The 20,455-nt window shown below is 43.3% G+C and overlaps 1 protein-coding gene across 5 annotated transcripts in view; it reads right to left on the reverse strand.

Annotated features, from left to right (window-relative positions):
• The window catches only part of mef2aa (myocyte enhancer factor 2aa), an 83,660-nt gene that overhangs the window by 30,191 nt on the left and 33,014 nt on the right, over positions 1-20,455 (reverse strand). For all 5 annotated transcript variants that reach the window (XM_080762598.1, XM_080762595.1, XM_080762599.1 and 2 more), the window contains exon 4: positions 14,965-15,168. In XM_080762598.1, the coding sequence (XP_080618724.1) occupies positions 14,965-15,168 (204 nt within the window). The remainder of the gene's footprint in view (positions 1-14,964; positions 15,169-20,455) is intronic.

The raw sequence follows: 20,455 nt of genomic DNA on the forward strand, positions 1-20,455 counted from the left end.
GAGTTGCTTCAATGAAATGTAATAGCTTTAAGCTGAAAACGATATGTTTAATGGTGTTTTTTAGCGTTGTTACATTTATCATGCATGCCGTTACAATTATTCCGATATGCGCAGCAAATGTAACACTGAAACAGCGTCCACGTTCGGTTTAATAACTCCCGAGCTGTTGTGTGTATTGCGTGGTTAAAAGGCCGTGTGTTTGTGTTGTAAACAACTCATGTTATGTCTGCGCACACTGTATGTTGCTATGGCTGCTGACGTTAGCATGTGTGCTATCAGGCAAAAGCTGAGATAGATATGCAACTACTACTGGGGAAAATGCCATACAAAACACAACACCTAATTTCGGAATGTTATTGTGACCTATTGAGCACAATCAGACCATCATGATTTGCTTGCTGGACCTATAATTAATTTATTAGCATTAAATGTCCACTCGCCCATCCAAAAGAAAAGCAAGATGGCTGCGACAGATTGTGAGCGCGACGGACTACGGAGGCCAGGAGGAACAGAGCTGGTGACGTAAGAGGCAGGCAGTGTTGCCAGGTTTGCGAATTGTAAGCGAGTTGCAGTGTATGCAAGTAGCGTGGTTAAATTCCTTGTTTCTCGGCGTGTTGTGGCACCCGTTTATCTGCTGGCTCGATCGTGATTTTCATAAAAGTAATATTTGCAGAGTAACTAAGAAACTTGAACGGCTAAAAAATAGGCTATGTCAGTTCGGGGAGGGTGGCGAATTTATTTTGCATATAGAGATGTGTGGTGAAAGTGTGGTTCGGTCGGAGATAGAGCATGAAGAATGAGTATGGGTACACCTTTTCACTTGTATATATGATTCATGTACAGTACAGTACCGCATGTGGAAAGAAGGGAGTGTGGAAGGAGATAGATAGTGGTTATAAACGCCCAACATCAACACTGTGGGGGAAGATGCCTGAAAGCAAGACATGAAGCGGCCGTTTCCATAGTGTCTTCCATTGTGCTTGAATCACAGTGGAAGGCTATACTTAGCTCACACGATTGGCAGGAGTGCTACCTGACCTATGACTAGAACATCACTCTGACTACAGGCCCTTTTGACATCAACACATTTGGGAGCAGGATGTAGCCAATGCTACACAAAATGTGCAAGAGAGAATAAAATGAAGAACAAGAATGACTCTCAGTCATAAATGCCAGGTGAAACAAGCTCTTGCATAGCGCCCGTTTTCGTTAGTTTCCGACATTCTTTTGTTGGTTAACTCACTGTGTTCTGTTATGGTTGTCCAGTTAGCTCATAACATTAGCTTCTGTTAGCTTCTGCTGCCACTCGTGCCGCCATGCTGCGTTCAGAGTATAGGTTTTTATGCCGTTCAGACTATCATTGGCTTACAAGGCAGCCAACCATGACTAGGTCGCTAGTAAGGTCGCTATAGGAGGCAGCCAATCATGTGTAAGTTGCCACAAAGGTTGTCTTTAGTGCCGTCAGTGGTGGGTGAAAATGTAGTCCAGGCGCTTTTCAAGCACCCGGCAAAAACACTGGAGAAGATCCTGAAAAATCTTCCTCACGTTGGTATTATGTAGCCTAGCCTTTAGGGCTCACCCCGTTTCAACTGGGTGCCTCACTCACTCCCAGCCCCGCAGTGCTGTGAATTAGCCCTTGTGCCCCGCCGCCACGCTAAGCAAGGTAGCGTGCTAATCCTCATGACATCACCATTGTGTCCGGGGCCGTTCCATCTAATGTGCTTATCAAAAGGCCTCTTTGAGTGTGAACGCACTTGGAAATAAGCATGGGGATGCGGCTGATAGGAAGGCTTTTATCTGCAAGGCGAATATCGCCACTCTTATATAACATGTTATGATACAAGTCTTTCACTATCGCCATGTTGCCTTTCCCCTTAGTGATGCATGCAGTCTTCACTTGAGGGAAATAAAAGACACTGCTGGCTGCTCTTTGAGCACTGCAGTGTGTGCCACAGCATGGGCACTCGGTGAACCACACAAACAGTATAGTGAAAATAGAAGATCTACAAACTCACAATGTGTATAACAACCTGACACATTGTAAGCTTGCAGCTCAGCTATTTTTAGAGGGGAAAAAAGGAGGGGGCCTAGTAGAGAGCCCTGGGAGACCCCGGTCAACTAAGTATAGGGTTTAAGTGGTTAATGTAATCAGGGCCTCAGAAGGCCCCTGCCCACCACCACCACCACCTCTAATGTCTCCCTTCGCATACTGCGCTGATTCATTCCAGGGGAGGGGGCGTCGGATAAGGAACCCTCTGTGACTCCCAGACATATCTTGTTTAATGTCACGACACGACCATTAGGTTGGACATCAGTGGAGTGGACTGATATGAGGATATGTGGCTATAGAATCCATGTGCTTCCTTTGGCTCGCTCCCATTGTCCAGTGACTCCGTTGACAGGAAAAACAGTCTTGTCAGGGGAGCGTGTTCTCTGTCGGACCGTCCTCGCTGATTGTTTTGATATTGTGATCTTTACTGCAGGTGTTAAGAGAACAAAAAAAGAGCACACTATAGTAGGGAGATTCAATTCCCTCTGACACAGGACAATGGATGGGGAGCCAAGAGCCTCACCTGACAGGCCAGAGTGAGCTATAGCTCAACATTGTGAGTTTGTAGATCAGCGCTATTTTCAAATGGCCGAAATGTAGGGCTGAAGTGGTTAATGTATGATTTGTAATAATAACCCACAGTTACAAAGTAACTAGTAAGTAGAATTGGAAATACTACAGCGAAATAAAAATACCTCAAAATTGTACTTGAGTACGGTACTTAAATGTACTTACTTTCTACAACTGCTTAAAAGAGGCATAAAGTACATAATGAGAAAGAACCTTCCGCCTCACGTCACGTTGTACAGTACAACGGATAATTACCTGAGGTTGACCGACGAGATTGTCATTCTGATAAATATAGCCTGTTCATATTGTGGAGGAAGACACACTGTTGCCTCCTTCCCTCAGAGAGCACAGCTGCTCTGAGACTGTGGTGAATGACTGATGTGACAAAGCTATTAGCTGCCTCAGTCAAAGAGAACACTCGCTTCAATCAGTGGACTGCATATTTTCAGTCTAGACAAGTGGGAATTAAAGTACAAATTGAGGATAAAGGCATCCCAATGTCATCGTTATCTACAGATGGAGGAAGAATGGGAACATGATCTCTGCTGCTACAGTACGTGCAGCATTCCAAAAGACGTGTAGTGGTTGTATGCATTCAACGCTGATAGAAGGAAATAAAAATCCCAAATAAAACAAAAGATGACTCACATTAACTAAAGACGAGTGAAAGAAACAAAACAAAAACAAACTACTATGCTTTTTAGTCTCCCTCTCTCTGTCATTCTCCCCTCTCTGCTTTTCTCTCTGTCTCCCTCTCTCTGTCTCCTTCCCTTGTTCTCCTTTCTTCCCCTCTCTGGTCACTGAGTGGATCATTAGCTGTCAGGGCCCTTGAAACCGTACCCCCATCCTCCAACTCCCATTCCTGCTTGCCTCTAAAATATTCATAAGGACAATTAGGAGTTCCGATAAGGCGAGTGCGGAGGGCCGGGGGGCCGTGCGGGCGGCAGGGAGAGAGGGCAGGATGTGCCAGCAGGACGCCTGTTCTGCAACACCCTATACCCAGACCACAGACCTGGCCTCATCAATCTGAGCCACAGCAGACCTCCATCTTCGCCCCCAGTCAGGTCCATGCAGCCAGGGAAAGGTGGCATGGTGCCAGCTACAAACCCCCGCCAACCCCCCACCCCCCTCTCTTCCCAGCAGGCTTTGCTCTGTCCTCGCCCCTGGGCAGGGGGGGGCTGGCCACACATGCACTCGCACGGGGAGGAGGGGGGCACAAGGGCAAGCCGATTGTTGCGCGAGTGAACGCAGAGAAACCACTGTGCATGGATGCGAGGTCTCGTTTCAGTCGCTGGAATCACAAGGTCATTAAAGAACATGGGAGGTGGAAGGGGCGGGCTCAAGCCTTCTAAATCTCCCAGACTTGAATGCGACCATTGCCATTGTTCCGTTGTCCACGTGTGGGCCACTAGTGGTGGCATGTATGACGGCTCTGATCTTCACAAGGGTGTCAGTTTGGTGCGGCACTCTGATTGTAGCACTGCTGTAATTTAACTAGATCAAACCAAAATAGGCCAACTCACTCAAAGTATGACCCATTTTATGCAGTTGGGTGACAGGTGTCTGGTTTGAGAGTGAGAAACTATTCTGTTCTATACTTTTCCATAAAGGTAACACTACCCCCCCCTCCCCCAATAAATAAATAAATAAATAAATAAATAAATAAATAAATAAATAAATAAATAAATAAATAATAGTCATAATAATCATAATAATAATGCCATCTGGGACAAGGAATAGGAGATACAGGCGATTGAAAGAAAGAAAGACGATCTAAGATGAACGATCCTGTGCTGTGCTAACAACATTGCTAGCTAACCAGCTAACGTAAGTAGCATTATGGCTCGGACGATCGAATGCACTATAAAAGCGCAATTGACAAAGGTCTTCGGCAATGGCGGTAAGCGTTAGTATCAAAATTAGGCTTCAATTGACAAAGAACTTCTGCAATGGCGGTATGAGTGTTAACGTCAGAAAAGCTGCAACCATTTTTAAAGAGCAAACCGCCTTCTTTGCCTTCCTCCGCTCTGAATTGACTGAAGTCATTGCTCTAAGAGAGGTGGCCCACCAGAAGTGGGCTGTAGAATGTTTAGCAGACTGCTTCGGACAAGTCTTATTATTACCAGGAATACTGGATTCTCGCTTCCACAGCACGTTCTGGAAGAGCACTGTAGTTTTACCGTGAGTGAGAATTCATTATCAGATTTATCAGTGGCACATTCTTTAAGCATTATAGCAACATGGTCAGATTGAGAAATGTGGCAGTGGTAAAGACATGTAAGTAAGACATGTCTCACATCCTTCGTAAACAAAGGATGTGAGACATATTTGACTGATGAGCACCAAGGCCGGTCACCGAGCACCAAGGTGGTCTTTTGTTGTGTCGTTTTATATGAGGCTTTATATGAGGCTCTCCAAATATGGCTCTCCAAAAGGACCTAGTTTTGAAATGAATCAGAGGCGGGAGAGAAAAAAAGGCTTTGACGTCAATGAAGCTAGACATGGCAAAAACAAAACTCTCTTAGCAGTAGCCTGGTAACATGCATCACGCACGCAGAAGTTCTTGAACATAATAAAAGAAAAAGGAACATGGGTTCTGAAGGAAAACTACTGAGTAAGCCTCTGTCGAGGACATTACACAGGTATATACACAGGCCTACTGTAGAGCTGTAGTGTATAGGAAACTAGCTGGGCTTCAATTATAGCATTTGCATAAACTAACAAATACAATTCCATTGGCCACAGCAATGAGAAGGCGATTATTTTCATAAAAGTGCACTGAAAAGTGCGTTCTGTGAAAAGACTGCCATGAAAATTACCACCACCTTTGGTTTCATTACCGGCAAAAAAACTCAGATGGAGGAGTGGTGACCCTTTTTCCAGTGAAAGCCCAGAGGAAAAGGAGTCCTTGTCCTATAAAGAGGGGCACTTTGAAACCCAGCATGAGGCTCGCTAAAACACCATTAGTATTGCTACGCTGAGTGTGTAGCGAATGACGGCATTTCACGAAACTCTCCCCGCACTTTTTGGAAACGGTAACAGACGACAGAGAAGAAATAGATGTTCAGCAGAATGCTGTAGTGTAGTACAGTATATGACAAGAAGCCAGCCAAAGACATAATTTGCAGAAATTCTTTGTTTGGATTTCAGTGCACCAATAGCGTCTTGGTAACCTGACTCCGCCAGAGGGTGGCGGTATTGATTCACAAGTTCACAACACAGCCTCCATCTGGAATCGCTGACGCAGTAGCGATGAACCGAACCGGCCGTGGTTCGGACCAATCAGTGGCAACTACAGGCGGGATCAGCCAATCACCTGCCAAGTAGCTTGGGAAAAAAGGGCCCACCTACTTCAGCGATTGGGCTACAGTGGTTCCAGATGGAAGTAGTTTGTGAAACGAGTGTGAAGCAAGCTTCTTTAATTTGGCGAAGTCAGGTCAGCGTCTCAGTCCTTTGTTCACTAACTGAGAACATTTGTATATCCCTTTGTTCAGTAACTTATAAATGCTTTATATCTGACCTATTTAAATAAAGACAAGACTGGTGTGTGAGGTGCATTCAGATGCAGTAATAAAAACACTACAGTAACTTTATATTACTGTATTGCACAGACAGCATTTAAAGCAATATACAGTACTGTACTTCAGCCTATACATTTCTTAAGTCAAACTATCTTCAAATGCAGGGACTAATAACATCCTGCTACTATGGCTGACAAAGATATCACTTCTGCCACTGTTTTCACCGTACACATTTGTAATTCCTCATTTATTTTTAGGCAGCTTGTCCTACTACACTCTACCCTAAAATAGACTCCTGTGCCGCCGTTTGTTTTGACTGCAGAGTGACAACGCAGGTTAACCCCGGCCCTGACCTGTACTGGAATACGCTGTGCTGCTTAAGAGCCTCCAATGAAACGTACAAAACGCTCACTGTGTGCAGAGAGCAATAGGGGAAACTCGGCCATCATTCCACCCTGTGTTGTTTATGTAAACGTTGATCACAGAGGACGTGTAGTATTTTGCAAACAAATACGCCGATGTTCCTGCTCTCGCATCACAACGGTCTCCATGGTCTCCACAAGATAACATCATATTCAGCAAATAAATTTTTGAGCAACCAAAATATACAGTATCTACACTATCTAGTGTATTTGTCAAAATGTATAGTACAATATGCTTGCATTTAACCTAAATTCATTAAAAATAATCTATAAAAATAATCATGTTTGGCGAACTTTGGCCTTTTCCTTGGTTTATATTTTGAAACATACAGAATGTGAAATATGCTGTAGAAGTAGACACCTATATAGTCCGTTTTTACAGTCGATGCTCAGGAGAAAACTCATTAAATTCCAATGACACAGAGAATCTGCTTAGAAAATAACCTAGTAAAAGAACTCCACACCATACAGGAGTAGACAGTGACTAAAATAAACTGGAAAATCATAACGACATTTTCTTTCCAAAGTTCATATAGTTTACTTGTGTCATATTATTGGTAATACTAGTACAGTAGCAATATATATTATTTTAATTCTGTAATATTAAAATGGCATGGCACAATACTTCACTTATATTGGAATATCCTGGAAAATCAACATCACTTTCTTTCAATAAATCTATGTCAATACCAGTGACATTTGATTTAGCTTAAGACACAGACCTTCTCATTGCTACTGTGAACTAGCTTTACGCACATACCACCAATAAGAAGAAGAGCAGAGGATAGTGAAGAAAACTATTGATGAAATTAAAAGTAAACTGGAAGTGATACTGTACTGTATAGCTGTGCAGAGTAGGCTATATGGTGCCAATATACTGTAACATAAAATAGGAATGGAACGGAACAGCAAATATGCAAAGATCAGAGCAATAGAGGAAAAGCTATAATATTATGGTAGTGTGTGAAAAGAAGACTTGTAGAGGAGAGCTACTCCAACAATACAAATTGCCATGATAGAGTGCACTCAGGACGCGCTTCAATGAGATATTGTTTTAGTGAGGTTTTTGGTAGGGCACAGCTAACTGTGAAATGTTTTAATCAGGGGACCAGTTCTCCTTCCCCCAAACAACTTTAAACAGGCCGGAGAGTGCAACAAACCATGCCTCCCCTTTAGCCATCTCAAATGTCAAACAAGGTCTCAGTATACCACTGGGGGAGTTTGAACACGGGGCCAGTTTAATGTCAATCCACTGAGTTGAAATCTAGGCAATCCAAATGCAATGTTTTAATGCACGTTAATATTAAAACAAATTGGTATTCTGCCCCTGACTGACTCTTTAAGTCAAATCTCACTTTAGTTTCGACAAAGATGGATTTTGACACATCAGTGCAGGGTCCAAAGTCATATAGAAAATATATTATAAGGGAAGATTCAAGAGGCATCCTTCTACAGCCTCATAATTATGTATCTCATGTTGCAACACATGAAGCACAGTGACTTTGCACTGATTCATTTTAACATTCATTTTAACTTTACTGCTAGCTGATGAAGGGAGTATTTTCTTATTTTTTCTCTACGACATAGATAGACACTAGTAGCTGATGAAGGGAGTATTTTCTATTTTTTTTCTCTACGACATAGATAGACACTAGTTAAAGGGCCACTTCACCCCTTTTTCAACCAGATCTTACTTTAATGGTGTTTGGGAGACAATAAACACTTTCCTGGGGTTTTTATGTGAGTAATATGTGTATTTAGATATTTAGTGTATTTCAGTGAGACAAGTGTCTGTGATGTCACAGACACTGGTCTCACTTCCTTCCTGGACTACAAGTTGTTTTAGACACCCCCCCCCCCTCTCCACAAGGTGGGGTGAGTGCACCAAAGCATTATGGTCATTGTAGTAATCCATCAATCCAGTCAAACCCTAGTCAAATACACAGACTACATTAGTTTTCTGGCCATATAGTGCAAATTTCAAATTGTGCTACTGTACTACAAATACTGTTAACATTGAGTGACTAGAGTTTCTTCCAGTGGTGAAATGTTACACAGTGAATGTCTAAAGTAAACCTAATTACATTAAAGCAACACATTCATCTAAATGGTCTTCTGTGACTGTCCAGAGAATGAATCCTGCTTGGTTGCGCATCATGCCTCCACGGAAAATACTAGTTCTAAATGCTCACAACGTGTCACACTATATGACACGTTGTGAGCTTGTAGATCAGTTATTTTCTGTGCGAGACACCAACATGCAACCAAGAATGAATCACAAAGTTACCTAAGAAGAGATGTTGGGAGCAGTGACATGTTCTCTGTGTGTCAGCCAGATCATCATGTGATGGTCCCTCTATTATGTAGGTATGTCACAATAACACTGCACATTCTGCCTCTGAAACAGAAAGTCTAACAGGCTGCTTTGATGTTTAACCACTTTAACCCTCTATCTTAGTGACTCTGGACACATGTTCCTGTCTACACCAAATCTCTTTGCCAATATAGCCACCTACGACATGAAAACGCTTCGCCGTGCGACTTGTAATTGTAGATCTGCTATTTTTGGCGAATGTCCCCCAAGAAAGGCATGCTGGGATTCAGTGATTAAGGAATGTGCTTATGTACATGCATTTTTTAAATAACAAACGTCATCAACAAGCCCAGAACCACCATATCCTCCATAGATTTCTACTTGAAAGAGTCTATATTTGCATTGGTTCAACTTTATTCCTCGCAGGATGTTTGTTCTAACACAAATTCTGCTGACGAAGAGACAGATTTAAAATGCAGATTATGTTTAGTTTTTTGTTTGTTTTTTTTTTTTTGGGGGGGGGGGGGTTATACAATTGGCTGATGTCTTACACTGTCAATTCAGGAACTTTCTGCCTTTGGAGAAATCTAATTTGATTCGTTATTCCATGTGCACAATAGGCAGTTATGTGTGTTAATTCAACTATGTCTTGGTATTCATTGTAGGCCATTATTAAGGCAAGTGCTTATAGGTGGTTGACACAATGGTCTTTGAACTCAACTTTAATGTACATTAAAGTGAATAGTCCTTTATCAAATAAAATGCCATTATCCTTTTAGTATAATGTATGATCAAATAAAGAACCTGTTCTGATGGGTAAAGTGAAGAAATCTTTGGTAATTTCTATTCTCCTTTCACATTCTCCTTCTCTCGATCATCCTCTCTCTCTCTCTCTCTCTCTCTCTCTTTCTCTCTCTCTCTCTGTGCTGACACTTTCTCCCTACATCCTGCAGCCTCCATTTCCACCAAGCCACCGGGAGGAGGATAATTGATCAATCATGCTAATTGAGGAGTCTGGACGGCTAGCCCACCATAGCAGATGTGCCAATTTGCATTCATTAAGATAGAAATGAGTCTTAATCACTGTACAGGCTTTGATTGACAACATAAACACCCCCCTGTCTCAAATTCCTGGTGCCTGTCCATACATACATAGTCCACAGCCATCCAGCATATATGCAGCGCTGATCATTACACAATTCACAATACGATTGATGCCATTAAATGTGTTCTTTCTGTGCATAATTTTACGATCATCTGGATCACATACACCCACCCATCCCCACTTCCTCTATCACCTCCATCACTCAGGGCAGTGGAAACCAGGACAATAAGGATAAAGAGTAGAGATGGAAAATTATATATATATATATATTAAAAAAAACAGCATAATATGCCATGATCATATCATAACTGTGGAAATGGCTTTTAACTTAAAAACTACGTCGTGGATCCAAATCCCAGGAACAAATTGATCAATGGGAAGAAGGTAGGATTCAAACGTGAAACACTGAAGAAGGCCATGATACAGGCCTGACATTCTGTAATGGTCAAAATTTACATATCTTATTGAATGAGTAATATACAATAATATCCCCATGTGTAACCACTGTTTATAATGATAATGAAAAGTAATGGAAATGACATCATATTGTAATGTTGATTTCCATCCGTGATCTACCGTATAGTATCTGAATGAGCTGTTTATCATAAAACTTTAAATAAACACAGACGGAAATATGATTTGTATGTCGCAGACCGCATAAACAACAGACACCGCTCTGGAGTGGAGGCTTTGGAATTTCCCTATGAATGTCCCTAATTTGTTTACTTTCAGAGATAGTCGACGAAAAAGCAGTAGTGGAAAGTAACTATGTACATTTAAAAGTACAATTTTGAGGTATTTACTTGAGTATGTAAAGTTTACTTTTACTTCTACTCCAAATATTGGCAAATATTGTACTTTACTATAATACAATTATTTGAAAACTTTAGTTACTAGTTACTTTGTAGATTTTCATTATTATTACAAATCACACATTAACCACATTAACCAACCAGCCCTATAGGCTATACATTTCGGCCTTTTGAAAATAGCCATTGGCAATTGGCATTGTGATGTTTAGATCGGCAAAAAGAGTTTTATAGTACTTTGAGTACATTTTGATGCCGATACTTTTGTACTTTTACTCAAGTAAATTTGGAATTCCGGACTTCTACTTGTAACGGAGTAGTTCTACATTGCAGTATTCATTATTTTACTTAAGTAAAACATTTGAGTACTCTTTCCACCACTGCACAAGAGTGGCAACAAGTCCGTTCTTTACATCCACAGGCACTGGAATTTGAGTAAAGTAGCATTCCCAAATTTGGTTCAACCAACCTATATTCACACAACACATACAGTATCTTATGGGATTACTTTTAAAGTGTTGACTTCATGTCAATTTCTTGTGCATCCTAACCTAATTAATGCTGCAGCCCTGATATATACCTTAATTGCATTGAAATGCTCAAAGAGAGGACAGATAGACGCCAACTGATGCCTGTGAAGTTCACTATCAGATTTCAAGGAATCTTGGGGGAGACAGTGATCTTTCTGTGCCGAGGAGAACGGCGCAAGAGAGGAGCTGACGCAAAATCTTATTACCACTGCATGGTGGAGAAGAGGGAGGAGGACTAAGCATTATTAGATTAATCTAATGACATACAGCAGCATTTTCATTTGTGCTACCAATAGAATTCAATAAGAAACACAACAATAGCAAGTACACTGTACGGTGAGCAGCATGAGACGTCCCGGTTTGGCCCGGGATCGCCGCCGGTTTCAAGCTGGGAGTCCCAACAAATACTGTATCTTTACAACACTAAAATGTCAACATTATCTAGCAGATTGTCCCAGATTTCAGCTGATTGACGGTTGTTTTGAGCACTTAAGAGTGGTGTTTCTGTTCTGTTGAAATTTTGGTTAAAAAAAATCCTGAAATCCCCATCCTGAGGCCAATGAAGGTGAACATAAAAAAAAGAAGACAATATCAGATCTACAACCTCATGTCACAATGCTTGACCGTATTTTTTAATTGTATATAATATCTTGAGAAACAGTGCTGTGATTGAGAATAGCGGCAAATGTGTTTAAGCGAGAAAAACAGACTCAGATTACACAGTGAGATGAATACAATTCAGACAGATTTCATGCAACAGTTCACCTGTCACCAGAGGTACTGCTGAGGTTAATTCCACCACAAACATGCACACATGGACACGCATGTGCACGCAAGCACGCACGCACGTACACACGCACGCACACACTGATTTTACAGTTCTGCTTTGGACTGCGAGCCAAGTTTGAGACAAAGTCCATAGCCTTCCACTGGGTTATCAAACTGTGGGCCAGGCATGCATCCATCTGTGGAAAACATGGGCAGTGTTCTCCGACACTGCATGGCCCGGCCTTTATCTACAGATGGTACTACTAAGCAGGAATGTGACCTTTGATTTGGCTTCTCACATGGAATGAGAACGTATGCTGCCTGATGAAAATTGGGGAAGGATTTGCTTGGTTTCTCCCATGCCAGGCAAATGAGCACATGATTGTTTGTGTGGCAATCATTGGTTTAATGCAATTTAAAAATTTAGATAAGTGTCCAGGGTAAGTGTCCTCATGTGAGGCCCATTTTACCAGACAGAAAAGGAGCGGGCGGGGTTTGGGGATCTACCCATCATTCCCTGTGTCTTTATTTACAGTACAAGGGCCTCTATCTAGCGGAGGAGGACAGAATTTCATTCAATCATCTAACTGATAATGGCACTTCCACACAAATTTGATAAAGGCTCATTGACAAAGACAGTCAGTGGGACATTAAAAGAACGAAAAGAAAATTAATGTCCACTCCTAAAAATCATGAAAATAGATCAGCAAAAATAGATCAATCGAGCATCGCCCATTTTGGATACTGAAATTGTGGGCCATGCCGTTAATGGGACAACGTAAAAGACAACATGAGTCTTAATGAAATAACCCACATCTACTGAGCTCTTTTCACTGCCTGCAACGTTGGCTCTTCCCTCTGCTCACTGCCAGAGTGAATAGCATGGTTATGAGTCACGTTATGTATTGGAGCCCGGGCCAGGGCTGCTTACTTCTGCTCTGCTTCTCCACTTCTGAACCCTGACCACATAGCCAGCAGGCCGATGGGGGATTTGTGCGTATCTGCACAGATGCTGGCCGAGTGAGCAGGGACAACACTACATTGTTCTCGCCTCTTTCGTACAGCAGTACAGCCTCCTTGAGAGTAGCCAGGGGGGCTAAGTGGGAAATGAACAGATCACTAACAGTTAGTCCCTCCACTGTTGTTGGCAGCAGACCACTCGTGCTCTTTATGGTGCAGAGTCAAGACATTATTTACTTTGCACGTGCCAGTTACAGAACATTGCAAACATTAAAGTAGGGCCTACGATACATCAACGGAACTCAAGTGAGGTACTACAAGCTGAAGACGATGGGAATCGGCAACTCAATGGATAGTAAATAATCCTGTTGTATTCGCCACTAAGCCTTGGTCATGATAGGAAGGCTGCCCGAATCACAACAAAAACAAATGGGGGGGGTCGTTGTTACATAAGAGTAGAGTGCATCTACGGTATGTATTTTTAATGCCGGTGAGCCCCAGCTTTGCTCAAGGGGCCCCTGATGGAGGATTGACTATATGGGACTACTGGATGCCAGAGCTCTCTTTTGCAGCTCTGCCAAGCAGGTAATTCACAAGCAGCAGAAGCATGAATAAATGATAGCGGGCCACAGCTGACTCCTTTATACTGCTTGTAATTTTAGTCGTTCCTCAGAGTGAAAGACATCTCCAAACCGGAGATTCTTGGAATGTTTCAATTTCATTTCATTATAAAAGAAAAGTTAATGTCTCTCTGTGGGGGCAGCAATAATAACAAGGTATGTTTCTGTAAACATGTGCCAGTAAAAACACTGAAGTATTATGACGCAGTGGCGTGGAGATCTGGGAAAAGTCTGCATTGTCTAATGAAAACACCTCAGTCAAAACATGAAACACTAGAGCCAGTCTGTGTGTACTTTAAACACTGGCTTCAAAAAGCAAATACGACACTTTTATTGTTGGTATCATTATTTTCTTGACTAGGCATAAATGTGTTTGCTTTTCATTCAGCCAGAGCGAAGACTCTTGCTTTTGGGAGCAGGTCCTGAATAGGCTGAGAAACCACAAGTGCGTCAAATCCAAGGTATTCTGGATTGGGATGTATCCTCAATCATCCCCCGTTTACTTTTTTCATTGACGCTCTCTTAGCTGACAGTTTCCTTGTCTGGAAAAACAGTCATCTTATTCTCCGCTGGCACTGGGGCATGCAGTGAGACAGACAGTGGCTGCCAGGAAGACCAAGTGCCGTGTAGAGAGCTCTCGGGGGGTTTCAACAAACACTTCACAGGAATATATCCAAGTATGTTCACTACGAGCCATTACAGTAATAGGCCAGCTAATTGTCTGTCTTGAGCAATGGTTGCTGTAGGGCTCCCGAGGGACTGAGCCACTGCAGGTACAGTATCAGCGGGAAACAGGGTCGCTGTAGTGGTGAGGCAGCTACTGTGTGCATAGGGCCTGCATAGAGATAGGTTTTCTGTGGCAGTTGCTGGACTCAAGAGGAGCTGAACTTATCAGAGAACGCAGACCTCCTGTCCCCTATCTGAAGGGTGACTAGGAGGAAACTGTTACTCTCCACTTTCAGACGGTCTAAAACGTTGCCCTTGCTGCTATGTGTGTGTGCACAACAAAGGTCTGTGTGTGGCTATCGGTTGGCCTCCCCTGCACATGTTTTTTTTTCTGCTCCGCTGCTCTGACGCCAATGTCATACTGTACTCCAAAACATATTCCAGTGATTAATTTGGCCTAAATAAGAACACAGCGTTGTGCTTTCGGCTGTAATGTGCCGATTGAGAATAGGAAATATACTGTGAGGGGGAAATGGATGGCGTGTCAGAATAAACGCAGAGCTGAGTGTTACGCTAGATTTCACCAAGTTTCCTCACCCCAGTAAAGTAAGAAAGTGAAGCTGACTCACCTCCACAATGTCAGAGTTGGTTCTGCTCTCGTGGGGCTCGTTGTACTCTGTGTATTTCAGTAACACTTTGTCCATGTCTGTGCTGGCGTACTGGAACAGTTTGTTAGAGCTGTTGAAAATGATGAGGGCTATCTCACAGTCACACAGTACGCTGAGCTCATAAGCCTTCTTCATCAGGCCAAACTTCCTCTTCGTGAAGGTAACCTGGTGAGCACACAGATTTAACAGAGTTATATTAACAAGGAAAACAACACATGTGAAAAGCCTCAGATCGACAAAGCAGAAATAACTGTGCTCTCACACAAAGGTTATGTTGTTTTGTTGATGTGTACACTGTACACTAGTATATACTACAGTACAGATTATCACCTGGGCATTTGTCATCGCCCGGGGTTGGTTACTGAGGGCCACGGTAAATGTGATAATTTGGTTATCACATAGGACCATAGCTCCTCATAGTCATAATTTAAAGACAATAACAAATTTGCATTTGGTCAATTTGGCAACAACTGTGGCATCCTTTTGCATCGAGGTCACTCAAGGTTGCAGTTCAGAACACAGAGGCACTTTAGCTTGCACTGATTGGTCAGCTACTGCCATGCCAGCCCTAGGGCTGATAACTGTTATCACTTTCTCTGATCACTCCCCTCTTCCAGGATAAATAAAGGCTGAGAGAGTATGTGAAAAATAAAATAATGTCAACCAGATTATAACTAGTTTTAATAGCTGTTCATTCAGTGCAAATAAACAAATAACATCATTAGCGGTGAACAGCGTTGCTGTACAGTAGACAAGGTGACAGACGACAACATGGGCGTCTGCCTTCAGGAGTGTTGACGCAAGAGCACAGTGTGTGCGTCGCTAAAATGTCTGCCTTGTTATCAGGCCAGAGGTCAGGGTTATTAGGAGTGCTGGTCAACCAGCTGAGTCAGAGCTTTGGCAACTACAGGCGGTCCGTATACAGTACATCACTTTAGCCCCTGACTCCGTGTACAGAAAGCCATCGCTGTGGCAGCATGGCACGAGCGCTGTAACACGAGCCCTCAGATGGGAGCTCGGGTCATACATCACTCGGCCGGTAACCCAACCCTCTCCAGCGCACAGTGACTTTATGTCCTGCGTCTCTGCAGCTCTGTACTCTGTGGCTGGCCGCCTCAGCCCCATACACGGGTCATTATGTTACACTACTGCTTACTCCCTTTTCCCAAACTAAAAAACATCATTCACATGTAAGGAAAACAGGAATGCATGGCATTCTTTCCTTGGTCTGGTAATTGGCATATCGGTAGGTATATATACATTTCCAGGCAAATGTATTTGGAGAATGTGGAATGTGTATATTTGAAAACTGTGCCTCAATATTTTTGTGATTTTTTCCACTTCCCCCCACTAAGATAACTCTGTAGGTAGAGTGTATGGTATACAATGGGAGTATTGAATTTTCTAGTGAAAGCTGCGAGTAGGGGACATGGTCGAGTGTGTGTGTGTGTGTGTGTGTGTGTGTGTGATATGCATGTGTGCGTGCGCGTGTGTTTGTATGTGTACACGGTATGTGCACGCCTGCCGTCTCCTCCGCCAACTTCACTGACCTACTAAGGGAGGAGTTGAGCAGATGAGCTGGCTTTGTTCAACTTTAATTGGTCACAGCTTGCGGCTACCCTCATTTAAACTGGCATAATGCAGTATAATCCTAAGAGTTGTATAGTGTCTGTGTAACCACTCAAGCAGAGGGGTCACTCCAACTGTGCGAAGTGAATTTTCGAATCTTCCACACTACAGGTAATTATACAGACCCATTATTCCTGCACAAGATGCACATGGGAGCCTGTTCTTGTGTCATTTTTCTGTCGACTGCACCCCCATGTCAGGTGAGCTGAGCTCACATGACGAGCCAAAGACTGAAATGACATTTTTATGAAATCACACAGATTAAAAGCAGGCGCGCTAAGTCTAATAACATGTTCCCTTGCAAATCCCTGACACATATAAAGCCCTCGGCGTGAGCGTGGCTGGATGGGGGGAAAAGGCACTTGTGTGGTTTTGTGCATGTCATCCTGAACATGCTGTGAGGGTGAATCGCTGCACAGAAGAAGATACTGTCATGTGACATCGCCTGCTGGTACCAAGATCTCCAGACCAGCACTGTTTCCCAAACACTGGCTCAGGACCCAATTGTGGGTCACGGACACATTTTTATGGGTCCCCTTATATTTTGTTTCCTACATTTTGTTTTCAAAAAACGTTCCCAAAAGAAGCAACATTTTTCATGACTTAAAAACGAAATCAAAGATAGATCTGCTATTTTCACTAGTCTCTACTCTCTACCTGGTTCACCTACAGGTTTTTACCAGTTTCACTTGTTCGCTCCACTGTTTGTTTGTTTGCTTAGCCACCTGGAAAAAAGTAGGCCCTGGGATGTCACGCCGAGGAAATGATTAACAAATTGTATGCTCTTTAGCAGATGAGCATGACTGCTAAGCCACAGAGATGTCACCTTTTCGGCAGGAAGCCCGCAGGGGTGGGGCGCTGAGTGAGGACTTTGTTCCACCTGGGTGCATGGTAGAGTGCTGAGTGGGAGGCTGCTGACCTAGGCACCGCTTCATTTCATTCTCAGCTATGGCCTAGCACTGCCACCCCCACCCCCACCCCAAAACCCAGACGCCAGCAACCCCAGACTCAGCGCTGCCTTTAAAAGTCAAGGGTGAGCAAGCTCGTGTGATCATCTCCGAATGGGACGGATATGGCTTGTTCTGCCCCAAACAGCAGCCGTCTCAGCTTTCTCCTTTGACACACGAGACGTAGTAGAGCGAGCGCCTTACTTTCTCCCTTGGTTAGGTAGGGCTTGGCATGCCATCACCGCAGCTCACATCTTACAGACATGTGGACATTTTAGTTGTCTCCCCCACCTAGTACCGCCCCACCCCACCCCACATGTTCTCTGGGGGTGACTGGTGAGACGCTGGAAACCACAGACATCCTTGAGGTCATGTGGGAGGTGCACTGGCGGAGCGCGCCTAAGGCTCACCACGTCGAAAAGAGGCCCACGGAGTCGAAGGGGAGCTGTACTTACATGAGAATGTTATCATTATGTACATCTAGTGCCCTTACTAATTCATGTAATTCACGGCAACAGCTTAAGCATCAGTCATAAGGCTTGGCATTACACTGCAGACAAGTGCACATTACGACGGTGCACTTCCACCGTGAGACACTGTGACTGTCATTAGGCCAAGACAAAACAACAAACGGCAAAAGAAAAAGAAACAAAACTTTCGATAAATTGGAACAGTCCCAACTTCTCAAGACTTTGAGAAGGTCACGCAATCACAGCCAGACCAGTGATTATACTGGTGTTTCTTTTAGTCCGTGCCAGGATGAAAACTCTGACCTTTTCAGGGGCACTCTGGTCGCGTGGAGATGTTCATTTAGTTCTGCACTTTTGACATGATGTAACCAACCTCTCTCCATGAGTGCCTGACCATCATCACCTTCTCTTCGGAGATCAGCTATTCATTTCAGTGAATGTTTCATATTTTTGAGTGAGTTCTTTTTTTAGATTACTGTATTGTAATGAGGCACTTTGTGTATTTCTTCCAATTCCCAGTTCCCAGTTTTCTGTGCTAAAATAACATTTGGCAGGGGAAGTTTTACAATATATAATCACATTATGCTATAATATACTACTACTACTACTACTCAGTTTTCTTGTATTCTGTGTTGAAATAAAGATAATTATGTTTTTGCATGGGAGGTTTTAAAAATATATAACCACATTATGCTATAATAAACTACTACTACTTACTTTTCTTGTCTTCTGTGTTGAAATTATAATTCATTATAAACAGCCGCACGCACACGCACACGCACACGCACACGCACACACACACACACACACACACACACACACACACACACACACACACACACACACACACACACACAGGATGCATGTGTCAATCAAAGGGTTTATCACTGTCCGTGTCCAACCCTAGGCGAAGGAGCCAAGATGAGGGTCTGCATGGGGCCCATGGCACCAGAAGCCTGAGTTACTAACACCTTCAGAGGGGTGAGGAGGAGCCAGCAGTCTTGTGAGCCTCATGTCATCTCAAACTATCATTTATATGGCATACATGACAGACAGAGCAGCTCTGGCACCAGCTGGCAGAATTACCCGGGCCCTGCGGCCGATGCCCTGGTTTTGTAGCGCTCGAGAGCCGGGCCCGGGAGAGAGGCATGAGCTTCTCCTGTCCTGTCCGACCTCCCCCCGTGGAGACAATACAGCCCCATGTGAACCCCTACATACTGTACACGCACTGGGCAGGGTTGACCTTGGGACTAGTCTCTTGTAGCCAGACAACTATTCCACAATCTCCGAATGCTACAGTATATTGTCTGGAACTACACCTAATGCAAGAGCAATTTTTGCATTACCATTTCTGCTAAGCAGCAAGCTATAGCCTATATGCTAGTATACTTGATGATTTCTAATAACTTCCCGCGACTGTAAAGACGAAACAGAAGTAGGGAGGAGGCTTCACTTCCGCTTTATATTTTACTCACGATCAGAGCTTCCGTGCTCCTGTATGATATGACGGAAGCATTTGAAAATTGCGAGAGGCAACAGTCTGGCAACGCAAGACTACCTTGGGACCGACTGTGGCTGTTCTTGTCTTGTCTTGTAGAATGCACCAGGACGAAAAAACAACAAACTAACAACTAAAATGTTGTCGTCTGTTCTGCGGTTTGATTTAATGACAGTAATGAATGTAGTGATGATCCAGAGTCTGTTTTGTTGATAGGTCTCTCCAACCAGCAAATAACGTTGAATCATCGAATCGTCAAATTGATCATGCTTTTTACCAGCCCACAAAATATGACCTTTCACTAACACCTGACACGCAGCTAAGTGCGTACACTCATTATTTAGCCTGCTTTCCTTTTTTGCAGCTTCAAATGAAATTTCAGGAAAATTAAGTACCAACATTAGCTAGAACACACACATAGACCGTACGGTGGCTGCCACATTCAACTGTTTCCCCCTGTTACTCTGCATGCTCTTTATCAACAAGCTTTTCACCTGCCAAAACATAATAATAATAACGATGACCTTTCAGAACTTCCGTAATGGGCAAGGGCTGAAAAATAGTTGGGATGTGCTGCGTTGCTCCCTGGAGAGAGAGAGAGAGAGAGAGAGAGAGAGAGAGAAAGAGAGAGAGAGAGAGAGAGAGAGAGATAGAGAGAGAGAGAGAGAGAGAGAGAGAGAGAGAGAGAGAGAGAGAGAGAGAGAGGGAACAGCTCTATGCCCACGGGCATGTGACGTGCCTGAACAAAAAATCCAAAATGAGCCACAGCAAGGGCAGGAAACCCTCCACCCGCCAGCGAAAATCATCAAACTTTTAATGACTTGGGCAATTACCCCCAGTGAGCTTGCTTAATGGCATCCAAAGGACGTCACTAGACTGCTCACTGGGCTATGCATGCCAGGCAGCCT

Source organism: Protomyctophum bolini, assembly GCF_963924005.1.
Source record: "Protomyctophum bolini genome assembly, chromosome: 4".
Taxonomy (NCBI): domain Eukaryota; kingdom Metazoa; phylum Chordata; class Actinopteri; order Myctophiformes; family Myctophidae; genus Protomyctophum; species Protomyctophum bolini.